At 36.0% G+C, this 27,602-nt stretch overlaps 2 protein-coding genes across 2 annotated transcripts; both read left to right on the top strand.

Annotated features, from left to right (window-relative positions):
* The first annotated feature begins 3,382 nt into the window (after window positions 1–3,382).
* Window positions 3,383–19,467, top strand: LOC146927210 (5-OH-xanthotoxin synthase-like). The gene is made up of 2 exons (XM_085700557.1): window positions 3,383–3,895; window positions 18,859–19,467. The coding sequence occupies exons 1-2, from the start codon at window positions 3,401–3,403 to the stop codon at window positions 19,465–19,467; spliced, it is 1,104 nt and encodes a 367-aa protein (XP_085556683.1). The 5' UTR covers window positions 3,383–3,400.
* Window positions 19,468–22,169: 2,702 nt separating this feature from the next.
* Window positions 22,170–26,521, top strand: LOC146927209 (uncharacterized). The gene is made up of 6 exons (XM_085707036.1): window positions 22,170–22,259; window positions 22,362–22,897; window positions 23,138–23,351; window positions 23,582–24,691; window positions 24,784–25,059; window positions 25,403–26,521. The coding sequence occupies exons 1-6, from the start codon at window positions 22,170–22,172 to the stop codon at window positions 26,519–26,521; spliced, it is 3,345 nt and encodes a 1,114-aa protein (XP_085563162.1).
* The last annotated feature ends 1,081 nt before the right edge of the window (window positions 26,522–27,602 follow it).

The following is a 27,602-nucleotide window of genomic DNA, read 5'->3' as shown; positions in this document are numbered from 1 at the left end:
CAACTATTTCTCTATCACAAAATGATATGTTAAGTAACGTCACACCGATAGGGTATGTCCGTCACTCACATAACAAAGGGATAGTAGCAATCCAAAATATTTATATATATAAAAAATCACATTTAGGTAGAAATTTAATTCAAAATGTAATAATATTGGATTGCAAAAATTTATACAATTTTCTACATGTCTTTAATAGGGTAACTTACTTATTGTAATCTCATTCAAGAACCTTAAGGATAATAATAAATAAGAACTATATCATCACGATGTACAATTCTTATGTCTCAAAATTTAAACATTGATAGAGTATTATAATTGACATAAGTATAAACATTTTAGGTACATTGAATAATAACAATTATATTAATAACAACACACCGATAGGGTATGATTGTTACCAATATAATGCTAATCTATTTAACAAAATTCGCATAATTGTACCCACGATGGGTGAGATTACAATTATACAAATAAATAATTTTTATGCTTAAGAGAATATGATATAATAATATCATGCATAAACAATTGTACTTAATTTACTCAACTTCGGTCATATTCAAACGATAGAAAAATGTGCTTAACAAAATTTTAAATTAGCACATCATAAATATGACTTTAGAATTTCTTTTATATGAAGTAGTATAATAACAAAAATTGTTATTTGGAATAGAAGTGTGTCAAATAGTTTTCTAATTTATCCAGAAAAGAACTCTTAGAATAAAAATTTTCAATGCTCCCACTATAAATTAGAAAAAAAACACAAATACAAAATGGAGCATTATAGTAAGAAAATAGTATATAACAACAGAGTTCTGTTTACAATATTCTGAAAAGGATTTCACTTCTATATAGGATATCATAATTGCACAACAAAAGAGAAGAAGAACTAAATTTTTTCATAAGTGCAATAATAATAAGCAATAAGTCACAAGAGGATAAAATAATTAAATAACAACTTACCTCGGAGAGTGTGACATTCATCCTTATACTTAGAGCCACTGAATTTTGATGACTTAACGAGAATATCTTATAATATAGTCATCTCAAAATATTCATGAATAGAGAATAAGTCATTATAACTAAACAAATATAAGACTCTAATTATAAATCAATATGATTTATATAAGAATTCTGATATAAGGATGATACATATTTTAAAAATTGCCTCAATTCTCAATAAGTTATTTTGATAATAGTTAACAGATAAACAACCAAGAGGCGTACAAACTTTAATTCATAATTAGAATTTTAGCATAAAAAAAAATGCAACCACGCCTCATTCATAGTTCAACATAATTGTGATCCAAATATTTAATTGCGACAAGACACATAATTAGATAGTTAATGGTGTTTGTCACAAAATTTAGAGTAATAAATTAAGGGTCTAGATTAGAGAGTATAGCAGAAAACATAATGTATATTAAAGAGAAATATGCCAATTTTAGATTTAATTAATATAAATGACATATATAATATACAACTTACTATACTCCTTTTGAAAACAAAATATTATTAAGACCCTTAAAATCAATTTGTGACAAGAATCAGGCACAAGTGTCTAAGTTCAAATATGTCGCCAAAAGAATGATCAATTACTGGACTTTGGATTTTTATGCTAAGACAATATGAATTAAAGAATATATTAAATTCAATATATTTGGCATTAGAATTAATAAAATTGAACCTTCTAAAAAATTCACAATAGTTTAAGCTCAAATATTGAGAATACATGATTTGAAATAAATTATTCTCAATTTAATTGATATCTGATCCTTACAAGATTTGACAAAATTTTGAAATTCATGCATCAAAAATACAATATCAACAATTCTCAAAATATATTAGTTTATACAAGATATTTGAGACAAGAATGTAAGACTGAGTCTAAAGATTCTTCACAATACTAACACTTTAAAAGAATAATTTACATAAGTGTTATATTTTAGACTCAAATCTAAAGAATGCATGATTTAAAAGAACATATGATTCTCATATTAGTATACATCAAATATTTAGAGATCTCATAAACTAATTTAAATCCCAATTTTTATGAGTACAAAATAAATCAAATCTTCTTACGAATATTTTGGGTGGAAGAAAAAAAAATTATGTTTTTATCCCAAAATAATATAATATTTACTAATTAATTAGAGATGTAAAATTCCACATTAACACATCAATCTCAAGTTTGAGAGAGTGAGATTTTTCATAAGTGTCAAATACGACTAAGGAATCTTGCCATAAGAGAATATGATATTTTAGGAAACAATTTATTCCCCAACTAATAATATATAAAATATTTATAATTGTCAATATAGTTCCAAAATTTATGCCAAATTGATCAGAATAATAATTAATATTTAATTGACATAAAAAAATAATAAATTTTGGAATATCTGGACTTGATATGTGCCCATTATTTTCTTCACCATCTGGGTTAAATTCGGGTCAAAATAACCCGCAAGTTGACACAATGCAGCGATTTTCAAGAGAGTTCATCACGGAAAGATTCACATGAAACCCAAAACAATTTAAACCAATATTTGTTTGATAAAAAATATAACTTTCGGTTTGAATTATCAGTCAACACACTTACAAAAAATTGGGGTAATATGTGGGTCTTGATTACCAAATAAAGATCAGGATTTCACAATTATTGATTCATGGTTAAATTTCATCGTAAACAATTTTCAAAAAAAACAAGGAATTTCAATGGAAAAGATAAGAAATTTTAAGATATAATAATGTTGCGGCAACACACACATGAATCTCCCAAAAACATTGATTGTCCATACAATTTACGTTGAAGCTTTCTTCGCAATAAACCAAATTGATTAAGTGAATATATATCGACTTAATAATAGGGTAGTCGATTGTAAAATAATTAGGGTTTATACACACTAGCCATAACTGTATCTATTTGGCTCTGATACCAATTGATGAAAGTTTTAATTTTTAGCCATAGATCACTAGATACAAATTATAGCATATCATCAATAACAAAGAAAGAACAAGAGATTGTGTACCTTTGAATTAGGTTGATGAAAGATAACCGTAGACAACGCCGACAACTATGAGAGGGGTAACTACCCTCATTCCGTCTAGCTCTAGGTTTTCTCACCAATCTTCAGAATAATTAACCGTCTAATGGGATGACGTTTAAATAGCTAAACGGCTGAGGGCAGGGACCTCTCATTGGGCTTATCTAAATGGTCCAACCCATCACGGTCCATTTAGTAACAAAAGCCCAATCACTCAAATTCATCATATAATTAGTGCTTATCACAATAGACCATAATTTATATTATGACATCAACTTATAATAATTGATTATTGTCAATCCATAATTGATTAATTAAATAATTAATCCAACAAGATTATCTTATAATGGCATTGTATGCATATATTTAGCGCTAAGCGTGTGTCATATTATTCCACTATAAGAAAGTTTGAGGTGAAGCAAATGATAAAAAATATTTCTAATCATGCTGCTTCTTCAAATGTTACAAATTTGAGTGAGATTTTAACTTCTCTCTCGAGTACAATAATTTGTCGGATTGCTTTCGGTAGGAGTTACGAGGATGAAGGAACTAAGAGGAGTAAATTCCAGGGAATGTTGCATGAGTTTGAGGCCATGCTGACAGCTCTCTTTATTTCTGATTATATTCCATTCACGGGTTGGATTGATAAACTATCTGGCCTTCGTGCGCGTCTCGAACGAAATTTTATGGAGATGGATGAGTTTTACCAGGAGGTTATTGATGAACATTTGGATCCAAATAGACAACATGCAGATGATGAAGAGGTCATTGTTGATGTATTACTGCAATTGAAGAAAGAACGTTTGTTTTCAATTGATCTTACTTTTGATCATATTAAAGGAGTCCTCATGGTATGTTGCTTGATTCATTTTTTCAATTTGGTTTTTGTTTTAGTTTTGGTTAAATAAGTTTAAATCCACTTTACTCAAATTGTGGTATCGATTGCGTTGTGAACTTTTATATTGCGATAAAATACAAATAAATGCATTTCTTGTGGCAGCAACGTCGATATCGTTGTAGAATCCTCTAAATTGTTAGATTTTGGCTGCAATTGTGGTTGCAAACATTTTGAATACGATAGGTTGAACATTCAAATCCGCATAATCATATTTATAATTTACCAAATTAAAGATAATGATGTTTAATGTAATAACTTAATGTTAAAGAGTCTCATATGAGATAAAAAATGACATGAACATGTGTCTATAAGTGGTTAAATGGAGGCGATCTTCACCTCACACATTGGTTGTTTATTAGCTGTGTTAGGGTTGGCGGTGGGTGCAGGGATGATATGATCAAGAATTTCATAGACTTAAGCATGAATTTTAAATAACCCATACCATGTATTGTCTGATATGAGCCTCTTTAACACACCCCCTCACGCTCAACACTATTGGCTTGGTGCATGGAGATAAATGGTGGTTGACCCGATAGGAAACCTGATAGCAGGTGGTTCAATGGATCTTAGAGAAGGCTATGATACGATCCTAGAAATCGTGGTTGGACCTAACACAACCCCACAAAACCGGCTTGTGAGGTGAAAATTGCCCCCATTTATAAACACATGTTTAGGTCATCATTTGTCCGATGTAGAACTCTTTAACACACCCCCTCACGACCATCACAATTGGGCTTGATTCATGGACATAAATGGTGAGTGACTCGATAGCGAAAACCTGATAGCAGGTAACTCAATGAATCTTAACAAAGACTCTCATATCTTAGATATCGTGGTTAGACCTAACACAACATCACAAAACCGATTTATAAAATGATGAATGTCTCTTCTTTATAAACTCTCATCAAGAGTCATATCTAACTGATATGAAACTAAATTGACCCCCTCAAAATCAACACAAGGCAAGCCAACACGAGACAACTCAAATGTTGCAATTAAACGACTATGTAAATTTCCAACACTTAACACAAACTATTTTCAAATAGTACTTAGATACTAACTAGCAAAATACGCGTCCATTCGAATTGTTAGAAAATATATTATAAAGTTTTTGAAACTTGTTATAAATAATTATTAAGAAATAAATGAAGTTATTTTGCACTTTCGTATAAAACTTACTAAATCAATAAACATTTTTTATTAAATATATTGTTTCGTGTATGTTTTTATAATAAATTAATATTATTGTCCCCGTGAGCTTAGCTCAATTGGTAAGAACAATGCATAATATATGCAAGGTCTAATGTTCGAACCTCGGACACCACCAAAAAAAAGACAGCAAAAAAAAATTAGGAGAATTAAAATAAGAATAGAATTTTGTGCAATAAATATAGAGTTTAGGTATAGTTTAGTTATTTTACCAGAACTATCCCTAATTTTGCTTATGTGTCAGTTAATTAAATTGAGTTAGTTTCATCATTTATATTGAATATTATTTTCTGAAATATATAGTTGATATTAGATTATAATTATCAGTCGTTCTCGTGAGTTTAGCTCAGTTGATAGGGACAATGCATAAAATATGTGCATAAAATATGCAAGGTCTGAAGTTCGAACCCCGACCACCACCAAAAAAAGATTATAATTATCAGTGATAAACATTGGTATTTTTTATTCAGTGTATAATTTTTATTATAAATTATAATAATCTCATGATTGATGTCGTAATTTTTCATGCATCAATGATAAACATTGATCCGGTATTTTTCATATTAGAGTAAAAGGAAATACAATAAAAGATAGTGAAAAATAAATAAAGAAAAGAGTAAAAAATAAGTTAGAGAAAATCAGATAGAGAGAGAAAAAAATAGTTTTTTTTTAAATACTGCAAATATAAATAGTAAAATAATGTGAAAATGAGATATAGAAGATGAGAGAGAGAGAGAGAGAGAGAGAGAGAGAGAGTAAAGGTGGGGGGAGAGAGAATACATTGTGTGTTTGTGTGTTTGAGAGAGAATATGGAGAAGAAAAAGAAAGATAAGAGACATGTGTTGCAAAAAGCTATGAAAATTTGTATTCGTAAGCATAACTCATAACTCATCTGTTAATGACAATGCACTATAAAGTTAGGATAAAATATAGTTTTGGTCCTGCAAATATGTCTCGTTTTGATTTTGGTCCTTGTAATTTTTTTTTGTAGTTTTTAGTCCATGCAAATATGTCTCGTTTTGGTCCCTGACCCCACTTTTATGATGATTTGCACACGTGTCACATGATGACTGAACCCAATTTGTAGAAAAATAGTTCCTGTAAAATATTTTGATTTTTAAAAAGGTCCTTGCAAAAACTACAAAAAAAAAAATTATAGAGACTAAAACCAAAACGAGGAATATTTGCAGAGACCAAAAGTATATTTAAGGTATGAGAGTCAAATGTATACCAATACACAGAGATTTCATCTTTTTTTTAGGATGGACTTTTAGTGGTCAATTTTACCCTCCATTTACAATTAAAATAACAAGTAGATCTCATAACCTGTCAAAAATAAAAGTTTATCTTAGAAAACATGTAGCCGATTCCTTAAAAAAAACATTCAAAAAAAAGAAACATAGTACAAAAAAATAATGACTGGATATCATCTACCAATATGTTTATTCTTCTAAAAAAATATATAAATGGATACACCCATTTGTGCCATATTTTTTTCCAACTTTACCCTTTATTTAAACTATTTTATTATATTTCTTAAATTATCCAATGAAAAAATTAGTTAAATTTTTTTAAAATACGATAAGAAGAAAAATCAATTCCTTCAAAAAAAAAAAAAAGAACAATTCACAACAATATGAACGATATTTGATATTATAAAGAAATCTTATTTTGACCTTATATAAAAAAATATTGTTTTGTTGTATTATTTTTTTCTTTCCAATTTTATGATTTCTTTAATTATATTTTACCATTTGAAAGACGGACATGACGCTAGCAATGATAAGATTTTGTGAAATAAAAATAGTTTAGCAATAATTTATTTATTTTTGTAAAATTATTTCAAATTTTGTTGATGTGCCAGTTAATTAAATTGATTTAGTTTGATAATTTATGTTGTATGTTATTTTTAAAAATATATGTTTATAGTTAAGTGATATTCTTCATACTAGTCGAGATACCCGTGCTACAGCACGGGTAGCGCGTGTTGCGTCTCGGCTGCGATTGGCATAGTGATTTTTTTTGGTCCATGGTGAAAATATGTAAAGTATTTAAAGCATAATAATGTTTATATTGATCGGTAGTAATGAAAAATTGTAAAATAATTAAATTTTAATATGAACAAATATATATTAAATTTTAGTATTGATGATATTAAAAAAGCTAATAAATAAAAATAATCATAGTTTTTATTTACTAATATGTTTTAGTGTGAAAAATACTAATAAGCATCCCGTGAAAAATCATAATTAATGTATTATATAATATTGTTATCGTAAAATATATTTCATAAATAAGCATATGCTAACATATTCCCGTAAAAAGAATATAGTGAGATATATTTTTGTTAATATATAGTCTGTAATATCCCACTTTTATGATATGAAGAATTACCTGTTAACGATAGATTAAGCGCGTTTAAGACTAGGGGTATTATGGTAAATGCGCACGAAGGGACTATATAAGGACTTTAGTCCAAATTTTTCACACAATCTTCTTCACTTTCTCTCACTAGGGTTTAATAGAAATTTTGCTCTCCCTTCTCTCTAGAAATCGGTCATCATCATCATCCTTCACCCACAAATCTTGCTTCCTTTTTCTTCTCTTTAGAATCAATTATAAGATGGTTAGGGTATATGGTTTTGGTTGGTGAAGTGTTGAAGCGATCTTCTCTTTTCTTCTCTACTCATGATCTTTGCTCAATCTTCTCCTTATCCTTCAAAGAATTAGAATCCAAGCAAGATTAGGGTTGGTTAGTTGTTGGTGACAAGTTGGACACAAGCTTCACCAAACATTCATCTTTCAACTAGGGTTTTGATTCTAGGGTTTGTCATCAAGGATTTGATGTGGTGTGCATATTCTCAGGTTTAATCGAGGTGAGTTCTTAGGTAGTTCTTATCCATGGGATGTGGGTAAAGCTTACAAGAAACAATATAATTTTTCTAGGGTTTATGTGTGGAAAGTTAACTCTTTTCATGCCATGCATCTTTATACTTGTGAATACTTGTTTAATGGTTGTTTTACAAGTTCCATATGACTTCTAGCACCACAATATGTCTTGGGATGTTTTGTATTGAGGTTTTTGGGTTAAAAACACCATTTTTGCAGGTCTGGACTGTCATAACTCGCAACGGCGAGCAATTACTCGCCATGGCAAGCAAACACCACCGAAAGAGGTGTTTACTCGCCATGAACTCGCAGTGGCGAGTAAGTAACTCGCAGTGGCGAGTAGGTGAACTCGCAGTGGCGAGTAACATCGGTGGCAGCACCCTGTTTGCCCGCTTCGGGCCCTTTCAGCTCCGTTCGGTCCAGTCTTCTTCGAGCATTCTTTTACAGTAATAAACCCCTCAATACATGATTCCAAGGCATGGTATTTAAAATGTTCTCTTGATCATTCAACAAGTATTTGTAGTGTGTAAATTAAGCATGGTGTAAAAGAGTTATGACATGAGTTTAACGGGTAGCAAGCAATAAATAATGGGGGAAATGGAACTAGAGCCTCAACGTAGTTGTTGAGAACTAGGGTGTTGAACATGATTTCATACGTATGTTAAGGTGCGAAGAATATTTTCTTACGCTCATGAACTTGTATGTTATTACCCAAAGGGATCGATCAAGGATCCGAGTTATAAGTATTTAACTCATGTATGTAACTTTTCATGTATGCATATGAACAAGACTAATACAAGATGTAGGTGCTCGTGTCTCTCGTTATCCACGTCAGGGGGATACGGAAGGTTCTCGACCTAAGGGGAACGGTTCAAGCCGCAAGGGACCCGCACGACACCGAGGGAGTCTGATGTATGTACATCGGTCATGTATGGGAGTGTACTCGGGGTTACTCCACCCGGGACTCTCCGTAAAACGAACCAAGATTATGTTTGATTGTTCAACCCTAACATAATGATATAATGAATGTATTCATGCATGATTATGATATGATGATAGAGATGAGCAAGTTATAAAGATTGCCAAGGACGATCCTAGATTACCCTACTCGTCCGGTATAGGTTGTGCCATGATTTGATTCATGTTAGGCTTCGATACATTTAGTGTATCTTAGCAAAGCGGTTCTAGGAACCCTTAACTACCATGGTACGTATGTTGATAGCAAGCCTATAACAAATAGGAAAGACCTAAGACGGGTTTTTAGCATTCACGACCGTCAAGGGTACAAGTCCACACACGTATAATCAACCGCTAGGTTGTAAAATAGACACGTGATAACCATAGGTTTTCCCCAAGGTTATCACTAGCCTAGGGCTAGGAAGAACTCACTGAGACATTATGTCTCACCCAACTCCTTATTTTGTTCAGGTTCACAGGTTTCGCAAGGAAAAGGTAAAGAAAAAGTCTTGGATTGATCGTGACGTCATGGAATCGCTTTGTTGTGAATTAAAGACGCATATGTTATATTATAAGATGTATAATTATGGGTTTTGTAATTACCTTATGTTTGACAACTTTTTGGTGTAATAATATAACATAGCAGTCGTGGAATGATGTTGTAACCAAACTTCCGACTGGATGTCGTTTCATGTATTTGTATAATTAATGTATCCGGTATCAGTTTAACGATTATTTGAATATTCTAGACACTTTCAAATTTAAGTGTTACAATTTGGTATCAGAGCAGGTCTTTCCAGACCGTGCCTTGGGTCATTAATAATACAATTCAAGTAGTCGTTCTTTTTGGTGTTTAAGATATTTGTCCTCATTGTTGTATTGGTTAAAATTGATCACTTTGACTTAAATATGACAGTTAGAGTGAAAATGTCTGGAGCCCGAAGGGGACGAGGCCTGCCAAGAGGTAATCCGTATGTGGAGGAGAATGTTAATCCTGATGCTCAGATGTGGGCACAGCTGATGCAACAAAACCAACAGATGATGCATATGATGCAGCAGCAGATGCAGCAGAATGCTCAGACTCAGCAGCAGTGGGCTGCAAATATGCAGCACGGTCCAGGTGTTTGTCATCAGACTCCTCCACCACCTCCAGTTGTGGGGAATCCGACCTTTCGAGAATTTAACCTGAACCATCCCCCGAAGTTTGATGGTAGTGGCGAGCCACCTGAAGCTAAGAGGTGGATCAAGCAGATGGAAAAGATCTTTCTGATGGTTCACTGTACCGAAGAAGAAAAGGTGGTTTTTGCAACGAATCAATTCCGTGGTGCAGCGCTGGATTGGTGGGAAATTGCTCGGCGTAGAATGGAGAATAATGGGTTAGAGCTGAACTGGGAGAATTTCAAGCAAGTGATGAAAGAGAAGTATCTTCCTCTGTCATACAAGGTCAGAAAGGAACAGGAATTTCTCCACCTGAGGCAAGGTCATATGTCTGTGGCAGATTTTACGAAGAAGTTCGAGGAATTATCTTATTACTCTACTCATAATGAGTATGTGGGTAATGAGATGTGGAAAGTTAATCAATACAAGCATGCTTTGAGGGGAGAACTCTATGCTGTAGTGAGTCAGCAAAGGGTAACAGATTATGATGAGTTGGTGCATAACAGCATGGAGGCCGAAAGAGGCTTTGATAAGGCGGCTAGAGAAGGTTCTGGGGCAAGAGGAAGAAACAGAGGTAACTTTGTTGACAAGTATCATGAGAAGCTGAAGCCCAAGGGTTCTCCAACCAGAGGAAAGTACACAGGTCCACCTAGAACTTATCCAACTTGCAGGAAGTGTGGTAAGGCTCATCAAGGAGAATGCAGGGTAGGTTCTGATAATTGTTTTGCATGTGGTCAGCCGGGACACTATGTGGTTGATTGTCCAACCAGAGGAAATAAGGGCAAAGGTGTGAGTACTACTATGAGTAAGGGTAGAGTGTATTCTCTTGATGGCAAGAAGGCGCAGGCAAATGAAGACTTGATTGGTGGTACGTGTTTCCTTGGTCAGAATCCTGTTAATGTTTTATTTGATTGTGGTGTATCATGTTCTTTCATTTCATTTCAATGTGTTGAAGCTCTTCAGTTGTCTGTTTCATTATTAAATCCCACTATGAAAGTAACCACGGCCACTGACGGAAGTATTGTAGCGAATTATGTTTGTGAAAATTGTCCCATCACTGTGTCTAGTAAGACGTACTATATAGATTTAGTATGTCTTCTGATGAAGCAACTTGATGTTATTTTGGGTATGGATTGGTTGTCAACCAATCATGTGTATATTGGGTGTGCAGAAAAGACTATTTACATGCCAACTAGTAATACGGTGGAAGGTGTAGCGTTGTCAGAACTGATTAAACACACGTATCAGATGGCTCAGTTTATTTGCACACAAGATAAAGGTTTTTATGTAATGCTCACGGTGACTCCAGAATCAGACTTAAGCCCCAGTGATATTCCAATAGTTAGTGAGTATATGGATGTTTTTCCACCCGATATTACTAGCTTGCCACCGGAAAGGGAGATTGAGTTTTCAATTGATTTGATTCCGGGAGCCGAACTTGTGTCGGTAGCACCTTATAGAATGTCTCCTTTGGAACTTAAGGAACTGAAATCGCAATTAGAAGATCTTATTCAGAAGCATTTCATTAGACCCATTGTGTCTCCATGGGGTGCACCGGTATTGCTGGTCAAGAAGAAAGATGGCAGCATGAGGCTGTGTATTGATTACCGTCGGCTTAATAAGGTAACTATCAAGAACAAGTATCCTTTGCCAAGGATTGATGATCTCCTTGATCAACTTAAGGGAGCGTGTGTGTTCTCGAAAATTGATCTTAGGTCGGGTTATCATCAGATACGCATCAAATCCTCTGACGTGTCCAAGACGGCTTTCAGAACTCGTTACGGACACTATGAATTCCTGGTTATGCCTTTTGGAGTATCCAACGCACCAGCAGTCTTCATGGACTATATGAACCGGATTTTCCAACCTTATCTAGATCAGTTTGTTATTATTTTTATTGATGATATTCTGATTTATTCTAAGAATCCACAAGAGCACGCTTAGCATCTAAGGATAGTATTGGATATCCTTCGGGAGAAGCAATTGTTTGCAAAGTTCAGTAAATGCGAGTTTTGGTTATCAGAAGTCAAATTTCTGGGTCACGTTATTTCTCGGGGTGGTGTAGCCGTTGATCAATCAAAGGTTGAGGATGTTCAAAATTGGGCAAGGCCGAAGAATGTTTCAGAAGTTAGAAGCTTTTTGGGACTAGCTGGTTATTATCGACGTTTCATCATGAAGTTTTCTCAAATCGCTTTGCCTTTAACTCGTCTCATGAGGAAAGAAGTACCTTTTGTATGGGATGAGGGGTGTTAAAAGAGTTTTAGGACCCTGAAGAAGAAGTTGACTCAAGCTCCTGTTTTGACAATTCCAGGCCCAGAAAAGAAATATGTGGTATTTTGTGATGCATCATCTAAGGGACTCGAAGGAGTACTTATGCAAGAAAACAATGTAGTAGCTTATGCATCTAGACAACTTAAGACGCATAAAGCAAATTATCCCGCCCATGATTTAGAGTTAGCTGCTATAATCTTCGTTTTGAAGATATGGAGGCATCACCTTTATGGAACGCATTTTGAATTGTTTAGTGATCACAAGAGTCTGAAATATTTATTTGATCAGAGGGATTTGAATATGAGGCAGAGGCGTTGGATGGAATACCTTAAAGACTTCGACTTTGATTTGAAATATCATCCAGGAAAGGCCAATGTTGTGGCGGATGCTTTGAGTCGTAAGGCCTTAGTTCAAGCCGAGGTTATGATGCACACTTGTAAGATGTATGAAAAGGTTCGTGATCTTAATCTTGGAGTTACGGATGTTGGTGGTGGTATTTGTTTGTATAATTTGGAAGTCTCGTGTGACTTGCGATCAAGAATCGTACAAGCACAAGGTGAAGATTTGGAACTTCAGAGACGAAGTGGTTATCCAAAATTCTCTATGGCTGCGGATGGAGCAATTTTGTTTGAAGGAAGATTATGTGTTCCAAATGATCAAGAGCTTAGAAGATTGATTTTGGAAGAAGCTCATAAAAGCAGTTTTTCAATTCACCCTGGTACAACTAAGATGTATCAAGATTTAAAGAAGGAGTATTGGTGGCCCGGCATGAAAAAGGATATTGCTGAATTTGTAGCTCGGTGTATTGTATGTCAAATAGTTAAGATAGAACATTAAAGACCGGCTGGTATGTTACAATCACTAGAGATTCCTCAGTGGAAATGGGAGCACATTACCATGGATTTTGTAGGAGGTTTACCCCGTACTCAAAGAGGTCATGATTCGATTTAGGTAATTGTGGATAGGCTAACCAAGTCGGCTCATTTCTTACCGGTAAGGTCTACCTACAAGACATCACAATATGCGGATTTGTTTATCTCCGAGATTGTCAAGCTACACGGTGTTCCTGCGAGTATTGTATCAGATAGAGATCCAATCTTCACTTCGCATTTTTAGAGAGCTTTTAATAGGGTTTTGGGGACTAGATTGAAATTGAGCACGTCACATCATCCGCAATGGTCAATCAGAAAGGACTATCCAAACCTTAGAAGATATGTTACGTGCTTGTGTTTTGGAAGATGGAGGAAGTTGGAGCCATCATCTACCTTTGATAGAATTTTCCTACAACAATAGCTACCACGCAAGTATCGGAATGACACCATATGAAGCTTTGTATGGTAGGAAGTGTAGGACCCCGTTATGTTGGGCTGAGGTTGGAGATAAGAGTATCCTTGGACCAGAGATCATTCAAGAAACGACTTTGAAGATTAAGTCAATTCAAGAGAAGATGAAGATAGCTCAAAGTCGTCAGAAAAGCTACGCGGATCAAAGACGAAAACCTTTGGAGTTTAATGAAGGTGATCATGTATTCCTAGGTATGTGGGACCGTTTTTGATACTCCAGCGTGTCGGACCAGTAGCTTATCAGTTGGCTTTACCTCCAGCTATGTCGGGATTGCATGATGTATTCCATGTGTCGCAGCTGAAGAAGTATGTTCCAGATCCTTTTCAGCCGGTTGAATTAGACTCTATAGAGTTAAGATCAGATTTGACGTATCAGCCAGAACCAGAGAGTATAGTAAACCGTGATGTCAAGTCTCTCAGAAACAAAGAGATACCCATAGTGAAGGTTGTATGGAAAGGATCGTCAGATGGTGAAGCAACATGGGAACTCGAATCAGAGATGTTGAGTCAGTATCCGCATTTGTTTTCAGGTAAATTTCAAATTTCGAGGACGAAATTTTTTTTAAGGGGGGTAGGATGTAATATCCCACTTTTATGATACGAAGAATTACCTGTTAACGATAGATTAAGCACGTTTAAGACTAGGGGTATTATGGTAAATGCGCACGAAGGGACTATATAAGAACTTTAGTCCAAATTTTTCACACAATCTTCTTCACTTTCTCTCACTAGGGTTTAATAGAAATTTTGCTCTCCCTTCTCTCTAGAAATCGGTCATCATCATCATCCTTCACCCACAAATCTTGCTTCCTTTTTCTTCTCTTTGGAATCAATTATAAGATGGTTAGGGTATATGGTTTTGGTTGGTGAAGTGTTAAAACAATCTTCTCTTTTCTTCTCTACTCATGATCTTTGCTCAATCTTCTCCTTATCCTTCAAAGAATTAGAATCCAAGCAAGATTAGGGTTGGTTAGTTGTTGGTGACAAGTTGGACACAAGCTTCACCAAACATTCATCTTTCAACCAGGGTTTTGATTCTAGGGTTTGTCATCAAGGATTTGATGTGGTGTGCATATTCTCAGGTTTAATCAAGGTGAGTTCTTAGGTAGTTCTTATCCATGGGATGTGGGTAAAGCTTACAAGAAACAATATAATTTTTCTAGGGTTTATGTGTGGAAAGTTAACTCTTTTCATGCCATGCATCTTTATACTTGTGAATACTTGTTTAATGGTTGTTTTACAAGTTCCATATGACTTCTAGCACCACAATATGTCTTGGGATGTTTTGTATTGAGGTTTTTGGGTTAAAAACACCATTTTTGCAGGTCTGGACTGTCATAACTCGCAACGGCGAGCAATTACTCGCCATGGCAAGCAAACACCACCGAAAGAGGTGTTTACTCGCCATGAACTCGCAGTGGCGAGTAAGTAACTCGCAGTGGCGAGTAGGTGAACTCGCAGTGGCGAGTAACATGGGTGGCAGCACCCTGTTTGCCCGCTTCAGGCCCTTTCACCTCCGTTCAGTCCAGTCTTCTTCGAGCATTCTTTTACAGTAATAAACCCCTCAATACATGATTCCAAGGCATGGTCTTTAAAATGTTCTCTTGATCATTCAACAAGTATTTGTAGTGTGTAAATTAAGCATGGTGTAAAAGAGTTATGACATGAGTTTAACGGGTAGCAAGCAATAAATAATGGGGGAAATGGAACTAGAGCCTCAACATAGTTGTTGAGAACTAGGGTGTTGAACATGATTTCATATGTATGTTAAGGTGCGAACAATATTTTCTTACGCTCATGAACTTGTATGTTATTACCCCAGGGGATCGATCAAGGATCCGAGTTATAAGTATTTAACTCGTGTATGTAACTTTTCATGTATGCATATGAACAAGAATAATACAATATGTAGGTGCTCGTGTCTCTCGTTATCCACGTCAGGGGGATACGGGAGGTTCTCGACCTAAAGTTAACGGTTCAAGCCGCAAGGGACCCGCACGACACCGAGGGAGTCCGATGTACATACATCGGTCATGTATGGGAGTGTACTCGGGGTTACTCCACCCGGGACTCTCCGTAAAACGAACCAAGATTATGTTTGATTGTTCAACCCTAACATAATGATATAATGAATGTATTCATGCATGATTATGATATGATGATAGAGATGAGCAAGTTATAAAGATTTCCAAGGACGATCCTAGATTACCCTACTCGTCCGGTATAGGTTGTGCCATGATTTGATTCATGTTAGGCTTCAATACATTTAGTGTATCTTAGGAAAGCGGTTCTAGGAACCCTTAACCGTCATGGCACGTATGTTGATAGCAAGCCTATAACAAATAGGAAAGACCTAAGACAGGTTTTTAGCATGCACGACCGTCAAGGGTGCAAGTCCACACACGTATAATCAACCGCTAGGTTGTAAAATAGACACGTGATAACCATAGGTTTTTCCCAAGGTTATCACTAGCCTAGGGCTAGAAAGAACTCACTGAGACATTATGTCTCACCCAACTCCTTATTTTGTTCAGGTTCACAGGTTTCGCAAGGAAAAGGTAAAGAAAAAGTCTTGGATTGATCGTGACGTCATGGAATCGCTTTGTTGCGAATTAAAGACGCATATGTTATATTATAAGATGTATAATTATGGGTTTTGTAATTACCTTATGTTTGGCAACTTTTTGGTGTAATAATATAACATAGCAGTTGTGGAATGATGTTGTAACCAAACTTCCGACTGGATGTCGTTTCATGTATTTGTATAATTAATGTATCCGGTATCAGTTTAACGCTTATTTGAATAGACACTTTCAAATTTAAGCGTACATAGTCCATACACTCATATATATTTTATCAATATATATAGTTCTCATTAGATTTCATAAATAAGAATATACTAATATATTCCCGTAAAACAAACATATACTCATATATATTTTTATTAATTTATAGTCCTTACACCCACATATACTTTATTAATATATTAATAAAACTTAGGCAGTCGCGGTGTTTAAACAAAGATATTAAAAAAATATTATTATTTTTTGAAAGATTAAAAATACTAATTAAAACTGATCACTCGTTATAGTTACTAAAATGGGTCCCGTGTTACAATTGTACACTCCAACGGGTTTTTTATTGATACATTTAAAAAACAACGGAAAAAATTGAAGTATGAGTAATCATAGTATATTATAATTTTTTTGTTTGTTTTTAGTATTGACGATATTAAAAAAAATGAAAATACGTTTCACAAATAAACATATACTAACATATTCCCGTATAAAAACATATAGTGAGATATGTTTTAATTAATATATAGTCCATACGCTCACATATATATATATATATATATATATATATATATATATATATATTTATCAATATATAGTTCCCATTAGATTTCAGAAATAAGAATATACTAATATATTCCCGTAAAACAAACATATACGCACATATATATTTTTATTAATATGTAGTTCATACACCCACATATATTTTTTGAATATATTAATAAAACTTAGGCAGTCGCGGTGTTTAAATAGAGATATTAAAAAAAATACTAATTAAAACTGATCACTCGTTGTAGTTACTAAAATTGGTCCCGTGTTACAATTGTACACTCCGATGACTTTTTTAGTGATACATTTTCAAAAAAAAAAAACAACGGAAAAAATTGAAGTATGATTAATCATAGTATATTATAATATTGTACTTGTTTTAGTATTGACGATATTAAAAAAACTAATAAATGAAAATACATTTCATAAATAAATATATACTAACATATTCCCGTAAAAAACATATAGTGAGATATATTTTTGTTACTATATACTCATTTGTATTAAATAAATATATACTAACATATTCCCGTAAAAAAAACATATAGTGAGATATATTTCTGTTAATATATACTCATTTGTATTTCATCAATGTATAGTTCCCATTAAATTTCAGAAATAAGAATATATTTATATATTTCCATAAAACAAACATATACTCATATATATTTTTATTAATATAGGGTTCATACACCCACATATATTTTATTAATATATTAATAAAACTTAGTGCTTGTTTGGGATGGAGTTTGCAAGCAAAAAAGCAAGTTTGGGGGATTTCCAAAGCAAATTTACCGTGATTTTTAAAAGCCAGCAATTGGAGCTTTTGGGTTAAAGTGGGTTCTGCCGTGCTTTTACACAAAACGTGGGTAGAAAAACTCTATACCAAACAGGCACTTAGACAATCGCGGTGTTTAATTAGAGATATTAAAAAATACTAATTAAAACTGATCACTCGTTGTGTTACTAAAATGGGTCTCGTGTTACAATGGTACACTCTAACTGATTTTTTAGTGATAAATTTAAAAAAAAAACAGAAAAAATTGAAGTATAATTAATCATAGTATATTATAATATTTTTCTTGTTTTAGTATTGATGATATGAAAAAAGCTAATAAATAAAAATAATCATAGATTTTATTTACTAATATGTTTGAGTGTGAAAAATATTAATATGCGTCCTGTGAAAAAACATAATTAACGCATTAAATAATAGTGTTATCATAAAATACAAAATCATATTCTGCTATAACAACAACACTTGTTAGTTTCCTCTAAAAAAAAACTTGTTAGTAAAACCTAATTGAAAATTAGTAGAGAAAATGGAGTTGTAAATAAAGAGAGAAAATGAAAAAATGAAGAAAGTTGGTAAGAAAAAGATAAGAGAGGAGAGTGAGAGTGAGAGAGAAAAGTTTATTATTAAAAAATAAAAGTGAGAGAAAAGTTTGTAATTAAATAAATAAAGATGAGAGAGAAAAGATTATTATTATAAATAAAGAAAGATGAGAGAGAAAAGTTTATTATTAAATAAAGAAATGTGAGAAAGTGGGATGAGAGAGAAAAGTTTATTATTAAATAAATAAATGTGAGAAAGTGGGTTTCAGTAAAGTGGATTTTGATAGTGGATTTGACAAAAATAACCCTAAAGTTGTAAAGGAAAAAGTTTGAAAGAAAATTAGGTATGGGTAGTTAAGTAATTTTGGTAGTGTCTTGGTTTTATATATTGTAAGTAGAAGTAGATGCAGAACATGCTTGTAGCTGCAACGGACACCACATCAGCCACATCAGTTTGGGCTATGACTGCCTTAATAAAAAATCCTAGAGTAATGAAGAAAGTACAACAAGAGATTAGGAATTCAAGAGTTAAAAAAGAATTTGTAGATGAAGATGATATACAAAATTTCTCCTACTTGAAGGCAGTGATAAAAGAGACCCTGAGATTGTACCTACCAGGCCCATTGCTTGTGCCAAGAGAAACAAGGGAAAAGTGCATTATAAGTGGCTACCTAATTCCCGCAAAGGCAATAATGTTTGTGAATGCTTGGGCCATTCATACAAACCCAAATGTTTGGAAAACTCCAGAAGAGTTTTATCCTGAAAGATTTTTAGAAAGTTCTATAAATATTACTGGACAAGATTTTGAACTAATTCCCTTTGGAGCCGGTCGTAGAATTTGCCCAAGAATGTCTATGGCAGTTGCATCATTGGAAGTTATCCTTGCAAATCTTCTATATTCCTTTGATTGGGAATTACCACATGGTCTGGTAAAGGAAGATATTGATACTGAAAGGTGGCCAGGACTCACTCAACACAAGAAGAATGAGCTTTGCCTTGTAGCCAAAATTCCTATGTAGATGTTCTTTATTAAAATTCTTTCTTGGGGTCTCATATATATTTTCATTTCTATATGCCTTTCCACTTGTGATACACTTTGAATAATCTATTATGATGTATATGCCATTATAATTGATTCGGTTGGACCTAATAGGATGATTGAGGTGCTTAGATATGTCGTCTGTTGAGGTTGATCTGTCGATCTGTCAGTCGTCTGCCTGGTTCTGCTGATCAACCCCAGGCCTCGTGTGTAATCCTCGGCCTGCACCGTAATCTGGTGGATATATTTTAGTGCTTGTCCAATATATGGTATCGTCTGTTTAGTGGACTCCTACATATAATTGAGGCCCCAATAAATTGGAGGTCCAACTCCGTAGTGCTCTTTACGCTTGCCAAGGAACGACCCTAGTGTTGAATACATCATTTCTAAAATAAACTCTCTCTTTTAAACTTATTAACAAATATTTTGCACTTGTTATCATTTCTCAGGTTTGTTTAGCTTATTTTTTATGATAGGTATAATACTACTTGAACTGAGACCCATCTCGTGGATGTAGTGGCTCAGGGACAAAAGGAAAAGGTAGAGAAAATAATATTCTCTACCTTTTCCTTTTGTCCCTGAGCCATGTAGTACTAATACTCTTTTCCATTATCATTTTTCAATAAAAAGTTTGTCATTAAAAAAACAATGAAATGGAATGCTAAGAAAAAATGGGCTCTGAGCGATGGAGAGGGGTTGTGAGAGAGAAAATGGCACCGCCATGGGCAATCGCGCCGGTTTGCTTCGTCGGAATTGAGGAACTTTGGGGGGGGGGGGTAAGGTTTCCAGGCAGGATGCCACAAAGGGGTGGGGATGATGGAGAGTGGATCGACGTGAGACCAAGACGACAAGAGGTTATCGGTCAGGACAGGCTTCATGGAGGCGACAGGCTCAGGGACAGGGACGACTTCAAGCAACATCAATCTAGGGTTAGGTATGCTTCATGGGATGACTACTATTATCGGGATTGCGACACTGGCTCGGTTTTCTCTGATAGGCAGATGGTGCAATGGGGGGATTGTGAGACAGATGAGGATAATGTCTATGATTCTGAACGCACAGGAGTGAAGGCCATGGCACGCTTCAAACCCAAAACACGCAAGTCTGCCCAGTTCGTGATTGACCGTTTTTATGCTTCAGACTATTCTGAACCGCAAAGGCATATAGAGTCACGAGTTGTGAAGAAACAACAGACTATTTCCGTTCAGCAGCAGCCACAGCAAGGTCAGGATGATGTCAATAGTGGTGCAGCACCTGAATCATCATTGAAAAGGTTTGTTACTTTCTATATTACAAACTTTCCACCACAAGCATCAAATTTTTTCCTGAGAAAGGGGTTTGAAGTATGCGGTATTCTTGAAGATGTTTTTGTGGCCAATAATAGAAATAGGAATGGAGAAGTTTTTGGTTTTTTTCCGTTTTGTAAAAGTACGTTATGTTGATAAATTGCTTAAGACTTTAAACAATGTGTGTTTCGGTCAATATTGTGTACGTGCCGTGCTTGCTAGGTTTGATAGGAAGGGGTTGAAGAGGGGAGTGGAGGTGAGGATGGGTGAGGGGGTAGGTGGTGAGGAGGGAAAGAAGGTGAAGGGGAGGGGTGGAGTCGAGGGTGTTAAGGTGGGGAAGAAGGTAGTTGAGGGAGAAAAAAAGATGAGGGAGCCGGAGGAGGGAGAGGGTGGTATTGTGAAGGTGGGGACGGTTCAGGTGAGGGTGAGGGGTGAGGAGAAGGCGGGGAAGAAGGGCGAGGGAGGTAGAGCAGAGGGTGGCAAGGAGGACAGGCTAGTGAGAAGGAGTGCAGGCACAGTCAATTTGGAAACAAAATCAAAGTTGGTGCGCAAGTATAGCTTCGTTGAGGAAGATTGGAAATGGGTATCTAATGGATTGATTGGTACAGTGATTGGTGGTGAATCAATTCCGCTTATTCAGAGTCGAGTGGAGGATGCGGGGTTCAATGATCTTGACATCATCCCGCTTGGTGCTGACAAAGTGTTTATCCATTCTTTATCTGATGTGCACGTTTCTGAAGTTGTGGGGACAGCGAAACAATGTTTTGATCTAATTTTTTCTAGTTTGGTGGTTTGGAATCAAGTGGAGTTGCCATTTCAAAGGGGAGCTTGGATTCGTTTGTATGGGATTCCATTACAAGCATGGAATGAAAATTTCTTTAAACTTTGTGTTTTTGAATGTGGAAGATATTTACGAGCGGATATGTGCTCTTTAAATAGAGAAAGATTCGGCTATGCACATGTTTTGATATCTACGTCATCTTTAGAAGTGGTAAATGTATCTGAAAAAATTCTTGTTAATTGTGAGATGGTTGATATTAAAATTGTTGAAAAGTGGGGTTTTTGTTTGGGTGATGATGCGTGTTTGTATGACGAAGAGGATAAGTGTCAGTCAGATAATTCGAAGGCTGCAGATATTAATGTTGATAGTTGTTTTAATGCTGATATTTTGGCGAACAATATGGCTAAAGATGTCGAAGATGCTGATGATTTTTTTTAGAGTGTCGACATTAATGTTGATAAGGTAGATTTGGAGACTTTGAAGACAACTGATGTTAATTTGAAGGTAGATGGCAACACGACTAGCAATAACAAGGTTGATCAAACATGTACCTCCTCTAATTCCCATAGTGTGAGTGACGCAAATAATGGGCATGTCTTTGATTTTAATAATGAGATGCCAAAAACCACTAATGAAGGTGTTAAGGCTACGGAGGGAGGGTTTAATAATGAAAGGCATGCAGCTAGTTTTGGTGCCGGTTTGGGGGTGCCTAGAAAGAGAAGTGTCCGAACAATTTCTTGCTCCTCGGAAGATGCTCATTATTTACGATCAGGTCCATAGAGTGTTGATTGGTTGAAAATTGTTAAGCGGGGCGATGTCCGTATTATTTATTCTAACAAGAAACGTCTTAAGAACGTTGTTAAGGGAGTTGATGGTAAAGCAAACGAAAATAACAAATCAGCAAGCAAAAAGAAAGTTGGGGATGTGCTTCGACATTCGGTGCTCACTTTGAAGAAGGTTGCAAGGCTACCCAGTAAAGATAGAAAAGAGGTTATGAAAGCACTGAAAGATACAAAGGTGTTGAAGGTTCTGAAGCAAAAAATACGAGATCGACAACGGCAAAGGGTGCGAGTTACTAGGTCGTTGGAGGAGGTTCCCTGTCACTATTCCAATGGCTCTTCTGATGTGGTGTCAGTGAATAATGATTGGCTGAACTGGGTTACTTTAAAAGGTATTGAGGAGGCAACAGTGACAGATATTCAGGATTTTGGGAAGACAATAGGTGTTTCTTTTGAACCGCCATGTAATAACAGGTTTGATGTGTTATCTCGTCCAAAGAAGGTGGTTATGTGGCCGGTGTTGACACCAGTGGGGTTTGAAGAGGGAGAGGTAGATGGGGCTGTGTAGGAGTGTCGGTATGGAGGTGGTGTTGGGCGGGATGGGTGTGAACAATGAAGTTGGTGTCTTGGAATGTGCGGGGCTTAGGGGGGTCGGAGAAGAGAAGGGAAGTGTGGAAGTTGGTGGGGGAGAAAATTCCATTTATTTTGTGTTTAAAGAAACTAAACTTGCGGTGTGCGATGTATCTCTATGTAATTCTTTATGGGGTGACTCGAGTTTTGCCTATTCTTATCGACTGTCTGTAGGGGCTTCGGAGGGATGTTAATTATCTGGGATTCAGTGGAAGTGGAAGTGTGGTCGACGGTTAGTAGGGATCATATGCTTCAAGTTCATGGCAGATTTACCAAGACAAATGATGAGTTCTATTTATTTAACATTTCTGCTCCTTGCGAGGGGAGAGCTAAACAAGAGTTGTGGGCATCTTTGTCAGTGAGACTCTACTTACTTAGGGATGAGAAGGTGTGTGTCTGCGGCGACTTTAATGCGGTGCGGAGTCCGGAGGAGCGTAGGTCCCTAAGGCGGTGGGGGGCGGAATTGTGCATAACTTTCACCAGTTTAGTTAGTTTATTGATGATAATGGACTTTGTGACTTACCGTTATGTGGTCGACGCTATACTTGGTTTAAGGGTGATGGTTCGTCGATGAGTAGGATTGACCGTTTTTTGCTTTTTGAAGAATGGTGTATGCAGTGGCGTAATTGCATACAGGTAGCCCTTCTCTGGGGTTTATCTGATCATTGTCCGCTTCAGCTATTTGTTGATGAGGAAAATTGGGGACCTCGGCCTTCAAAAATGTTAAAATGTTGGCAAGATATGCCGGGGTATCAGCAGTTTGTGAAAGACAAATGGAGCTCCATTAATATAGAGGGGTGGGGCGGCTTTGTGCTCCGTGAGAAGTTGAAATTGATCAAAGGGGCGTTGAAGGAGTGGCATTTACAGGATACAAAAAATATTCCTGGTAAAATAGATTCTTTGAAAAATCGTCAGTTGGAGCTTGATGACAAAGGGGAATTTGATGGGTTGTCTTCTGAAGAGATTCATGAGTTGTGGGAGGTTACTCATAATTTGCATTGGCTGAAGGACGGCGATGCCAATTCTAGATATTTTCATTCGGTACTATCGAGTCGGCGGCGTCGAAACTCCATTGTGGCTCTTATGGTGAATGGCGTTCTGGTGGAGGGGGTGCAACCTATTCGAAGTGTGGTGTTCTCCCATTTCAAGGATCATTTTACGGCTCCTGTCATTACTCGTCCGGGGATTGAGAATTTGCCTTTCAAAAATTTATCTTATGCGGAAGGTAGTGGTCTCATAAAACCTTTCTCTGAAAGTGAAGTCAAAGAAGCGGTGTGGGGGTGTGATAGCTTTAAAAGTCCCGGACCCGATGGGGTTAATTTTGGTTTCATAAAGGAGTTTTGGAATGTGTTGAAGGATGATGTTATGCGATTCATATCAGAGTTTCACCGGAATGGGAAGCTATCTAGAGGTATTAATAATACTTTTATCGCTCTTATTCTGAAAATTGATAGTCCTCAGCGCCTTAATGATTTTCGGCCTATTTCGTTGGTTGGTTCGCTTTACAAAATATTGGTAAAGGTGTTGGCAAATAGGTTGAAGATGGTTATTGGGACGGTTGTATCGGATACTCAGACAGCGTTTGTAAACAATAGGCAGATTCTGGACGGTATCTTGATCGCTAATGAGGTGGTCGATGAGGCACGAAAGGCCAAAAAGGAATGGATGCTTTTTAAAGTTGATTTTGAAAAGGCTTACGACTCTGTTGATTGGGGATACTTGGATGCGGTTATGCATAAAATTGCGTTTTCGGTGCTCTAGAGAAAATGGATAAAGGAGTGTGTGACAACAGCGACTGCTTCTATTCTAGTTAATGGCAGCCCACAGATGAGTTTCGTATGCAATGCGGGCTGCGTCAAGGGGACCCTCTTTCCCCGTTTCTCTTTTTATTAGCAGCCAAAGGTCTTAATGTCATGATGGCTTCGGTGGTAGATAATAACTTGTTTTCAGGATATACGGTCGGTACCTCTAATCCGACCGATGTATCTCATTTGCAATTTGCGGATGATACATTGTTGTTGGGCTCTAAGAGCTGGGCCAATGAGCGTGCATTGCGAGCGGTGTTGACTTTGTTTGCGGCAATGTCTGGTTTGAAGGTGAATTTTAATAAAAGTATGTTGGTTGGAATTAATATAGCGAAGTCGTGGTTGAATGAGGCGGCGTCAATTTTAAACTGTAAAGTGGGTCAGATGCCTTTTTTGTATCTGGGTCTCTCTATTGGTGGTAATCCGAGTCGGTTAGCATTGTGGGATCCTGTGGTGAATACTATTAAGTCTAGATTGTCGGGGTGGCAAAGTCGCTTTCTATCTTTTGGGGGCCGGTTGGTTCTTCTCAAGTCTGTCCTGACCTCGCTACCTGTCTATGCTCTTTCCTTCTTCAAAGCTCCGTCAGGTATCATCTTTATCATTGAATCTATTTTCAATAAATTTTTCTGGGGAGGGAGTGAGGATAACAGGAAAATTTCCTGGATTGCTTGGAGCTCTGTTTGTGTACGTAAGGAGTATGGAGGGTTGGGATAGAGATGGGTTATGGTGTAGGGTGTTGGCGGCACGGTATGGCGAGGAGGCAGGGAGGTTGGTGGAAGGGGCCAGGAGTGGTTCTTATTGGTGGCGGGAGATAGCGAAGATTAGGGATCGGTTAGGTGATTCAGAGGAGGGTTGGTTTGCTGAGAGGGTGTCGAAAAGGGTGGGTGATGGAACTAGTACGTTCTTTTGGTATGATAGGTGGTTAGGAGATGTTCCACTCCGTACGCGGTTTAGCTGTCTATTTGATTTATCGAATAATAAATTATGTACGGTGGCTGATATGTTTCATCTTGGTTGGGAGGACGGGGGTGAGGCGTGGAGTTGGAGGAGGAGATTGTGGGCGTGGGAGGAGGAGTTGGTGGAGGAGTGTAGGAGTCTTCTTAATGATATTGTTTTGCAGGCTAATGTTTCTGACAGGTGGCAGTGGAACCCAGACATCCAAGGGGGTTACACTGTTAGCGGTGCCTATAACATCTTGACGACTCCAACCGAACCGACAGAAGCTGGCATTCTTGATCTTGTCTGGCATACGCAGGTACCTCTGAAGGTGTCCATTTTTGCTTGGAGATTATTGCAGGACAGGTTACCAACCAAGACTAATCTTGTCAGAAGAGGCTTGCTCACTGCCGAGGAGGCTGGGTGCGTTGCCGGATGTGGTCATGACGAATCAGAGTCTCATTTGTTTCTGCATTGCGACATCTATGGGGCTATATGGCGGCATATTAAGTCTTGGATTGGTGTTTCAGGTGTCGAACCTTATGATATAAGTGAGCATGTTGTGCAGTTCATTTATTCTACAAGCCATTCTAGGAAGCGAAGTTCTTTCCTTCAGCTAGTTTGGTTACTCTGTGTCCGGATGGTGTGGAATGCACGTAATAATAGAATATTTAATAACATCCATACCACTATAGATCAAATATTAGAAAAGGTTAAATTTCATTCGTTGTGGTGGCTTAAGGCTAATAAAGCCAATTTTGCGCATGGAACGCATATGTGGTGGTCGAATCCCTTGTTATGTTTGGGTATCGACTGATTGTAAATTTGTAATTATTGTTTGACTGTTACTCTTTTGGGGTGGCCTTTTGGTACATCTTGTACTAAAGAGGATGCAGTTCCGGTGTTAATATATACCATTTTGATTTCTTAAAAAAAAAAAACAAAAAGAAATGGAATGCTTTTTGCATCCTTAAATAAAAACAAATGTTGCATAAAATAAAATAAAAAAACAAAACAAATGTTTGGCTCCGTATCGTATGTGACTACATTTTTTTATTTTTTATTTATTATTATTATTATTTAAGAAATCAGGTATGGGACACTTTGTTTTTTTTTTTTTTTTGGGTAGAAATGTCGTATGTGACTCTTTTACTGGTATCAATCGATGAATACATATTTGTCATTTTGTATTGATATTTTCATTTTCCTACGTCTAATCTTGGACACTTTGAGTGATGGTAGTTTTATGTTGCTGATTAATTATATGAATATTTTTTAATAAAAATTTAGGTTATAGGGGTGGTGATCTAGTTTAAAGTATGGAGTGCATTTAGGCTTAAAAATTGTTTGCAAAGATATTTTCATTTACATTTTTTTGAAGACACTAACATCGTTTGAACCGATAACTTTCAAGTTCAAGATATGTGGTTTTATCACTGGACCAAATCTTTGAAGTTAACATGCAGTTTTTTTTAGTGGTGTCCGGGATTCGAACCAGACATTACATATATTATGCATTGTCCTTATCAACTGAGCTAAGCTCACAGAGACTAACATGCAGTCTAATTAATTAGGTGTTGTCTGTTTCTTTTTATTTTATTTTTTAAAGTAAATTAAGAAGTTAGAGTGCATCAAGTTAACGGAAGGGTAGCAATGTAAATATTTATATATTTGATGGATTGATGTGAAATAAAAATAAATTAAAGACATATGTGTTACAAATCTCAAACTTAAATGACATTTGGTATAATTTAGCATTTATCCATTTATTTTGAGGCTTCAGGTAGTCAATCTATGTTTACATTCTATTATGAGCAAATGATATTTATTTATGACTACAATTTGTTTGGTTTAATTTTTAAAGTTAGCAATAAGGTCATTTGATTAATATTGATTTT

Source organism: Medicago sativa, chromosome 4 (assembly GCF_051527215.1).
Source record: "Medicago sativa cultivar Bolivia chromosome 4, Bolivia_mono, whole genome shotgun sequence".
In the NCBI taxonomy this organism is placed as follows: Eukaryota; Viridiplantae; Streptophyta; class Magnoliopsida; order Fabales; family Fabaceae; genus Medicago; species Medicago sativa.
Note: the sequence above shows the minus strand (reverse complement) of the source record. Positions and strands in the feature narration are given on the sequence as shown.

Coding starts and splice junctions, on each gene's coding strand:
- LOC146927210 (XM_085700557.1), top strand. CDS start 3,401: ATGCATATATTTAGCGCTAAGCGTGTGTCATATTATTCCACTATAAGA. Junction 3,896..18,858: donor ATATTAAAGGAGTCCTCATG/GTATGTTGCTTG, acceptor AAGTAGATGCAG/AACATGCTTGTAGCTGCAAC.
- LOC146927209 (XM_085707036.1), top strand. CDS start 22,170: ATGCCAAAAACCACTAATGAAGGTGTTAAGGCTACGGAGGGAGGGTTT. Junction 22,898..23,137: donor GGAGAGGTAGATGGGGCTGT/GTAGGAGTGTCG, acceptor GACTGTCTGTAG/GGGCTTCGGAGGGATGTTAA. Junction 23,352..23,581: donor ACTTACTTAGGGATGAGAAG/GTGTGTGTCTGC, acceptor TGGTGTATGCAG/TGGCGTAATTGCATACAGGT.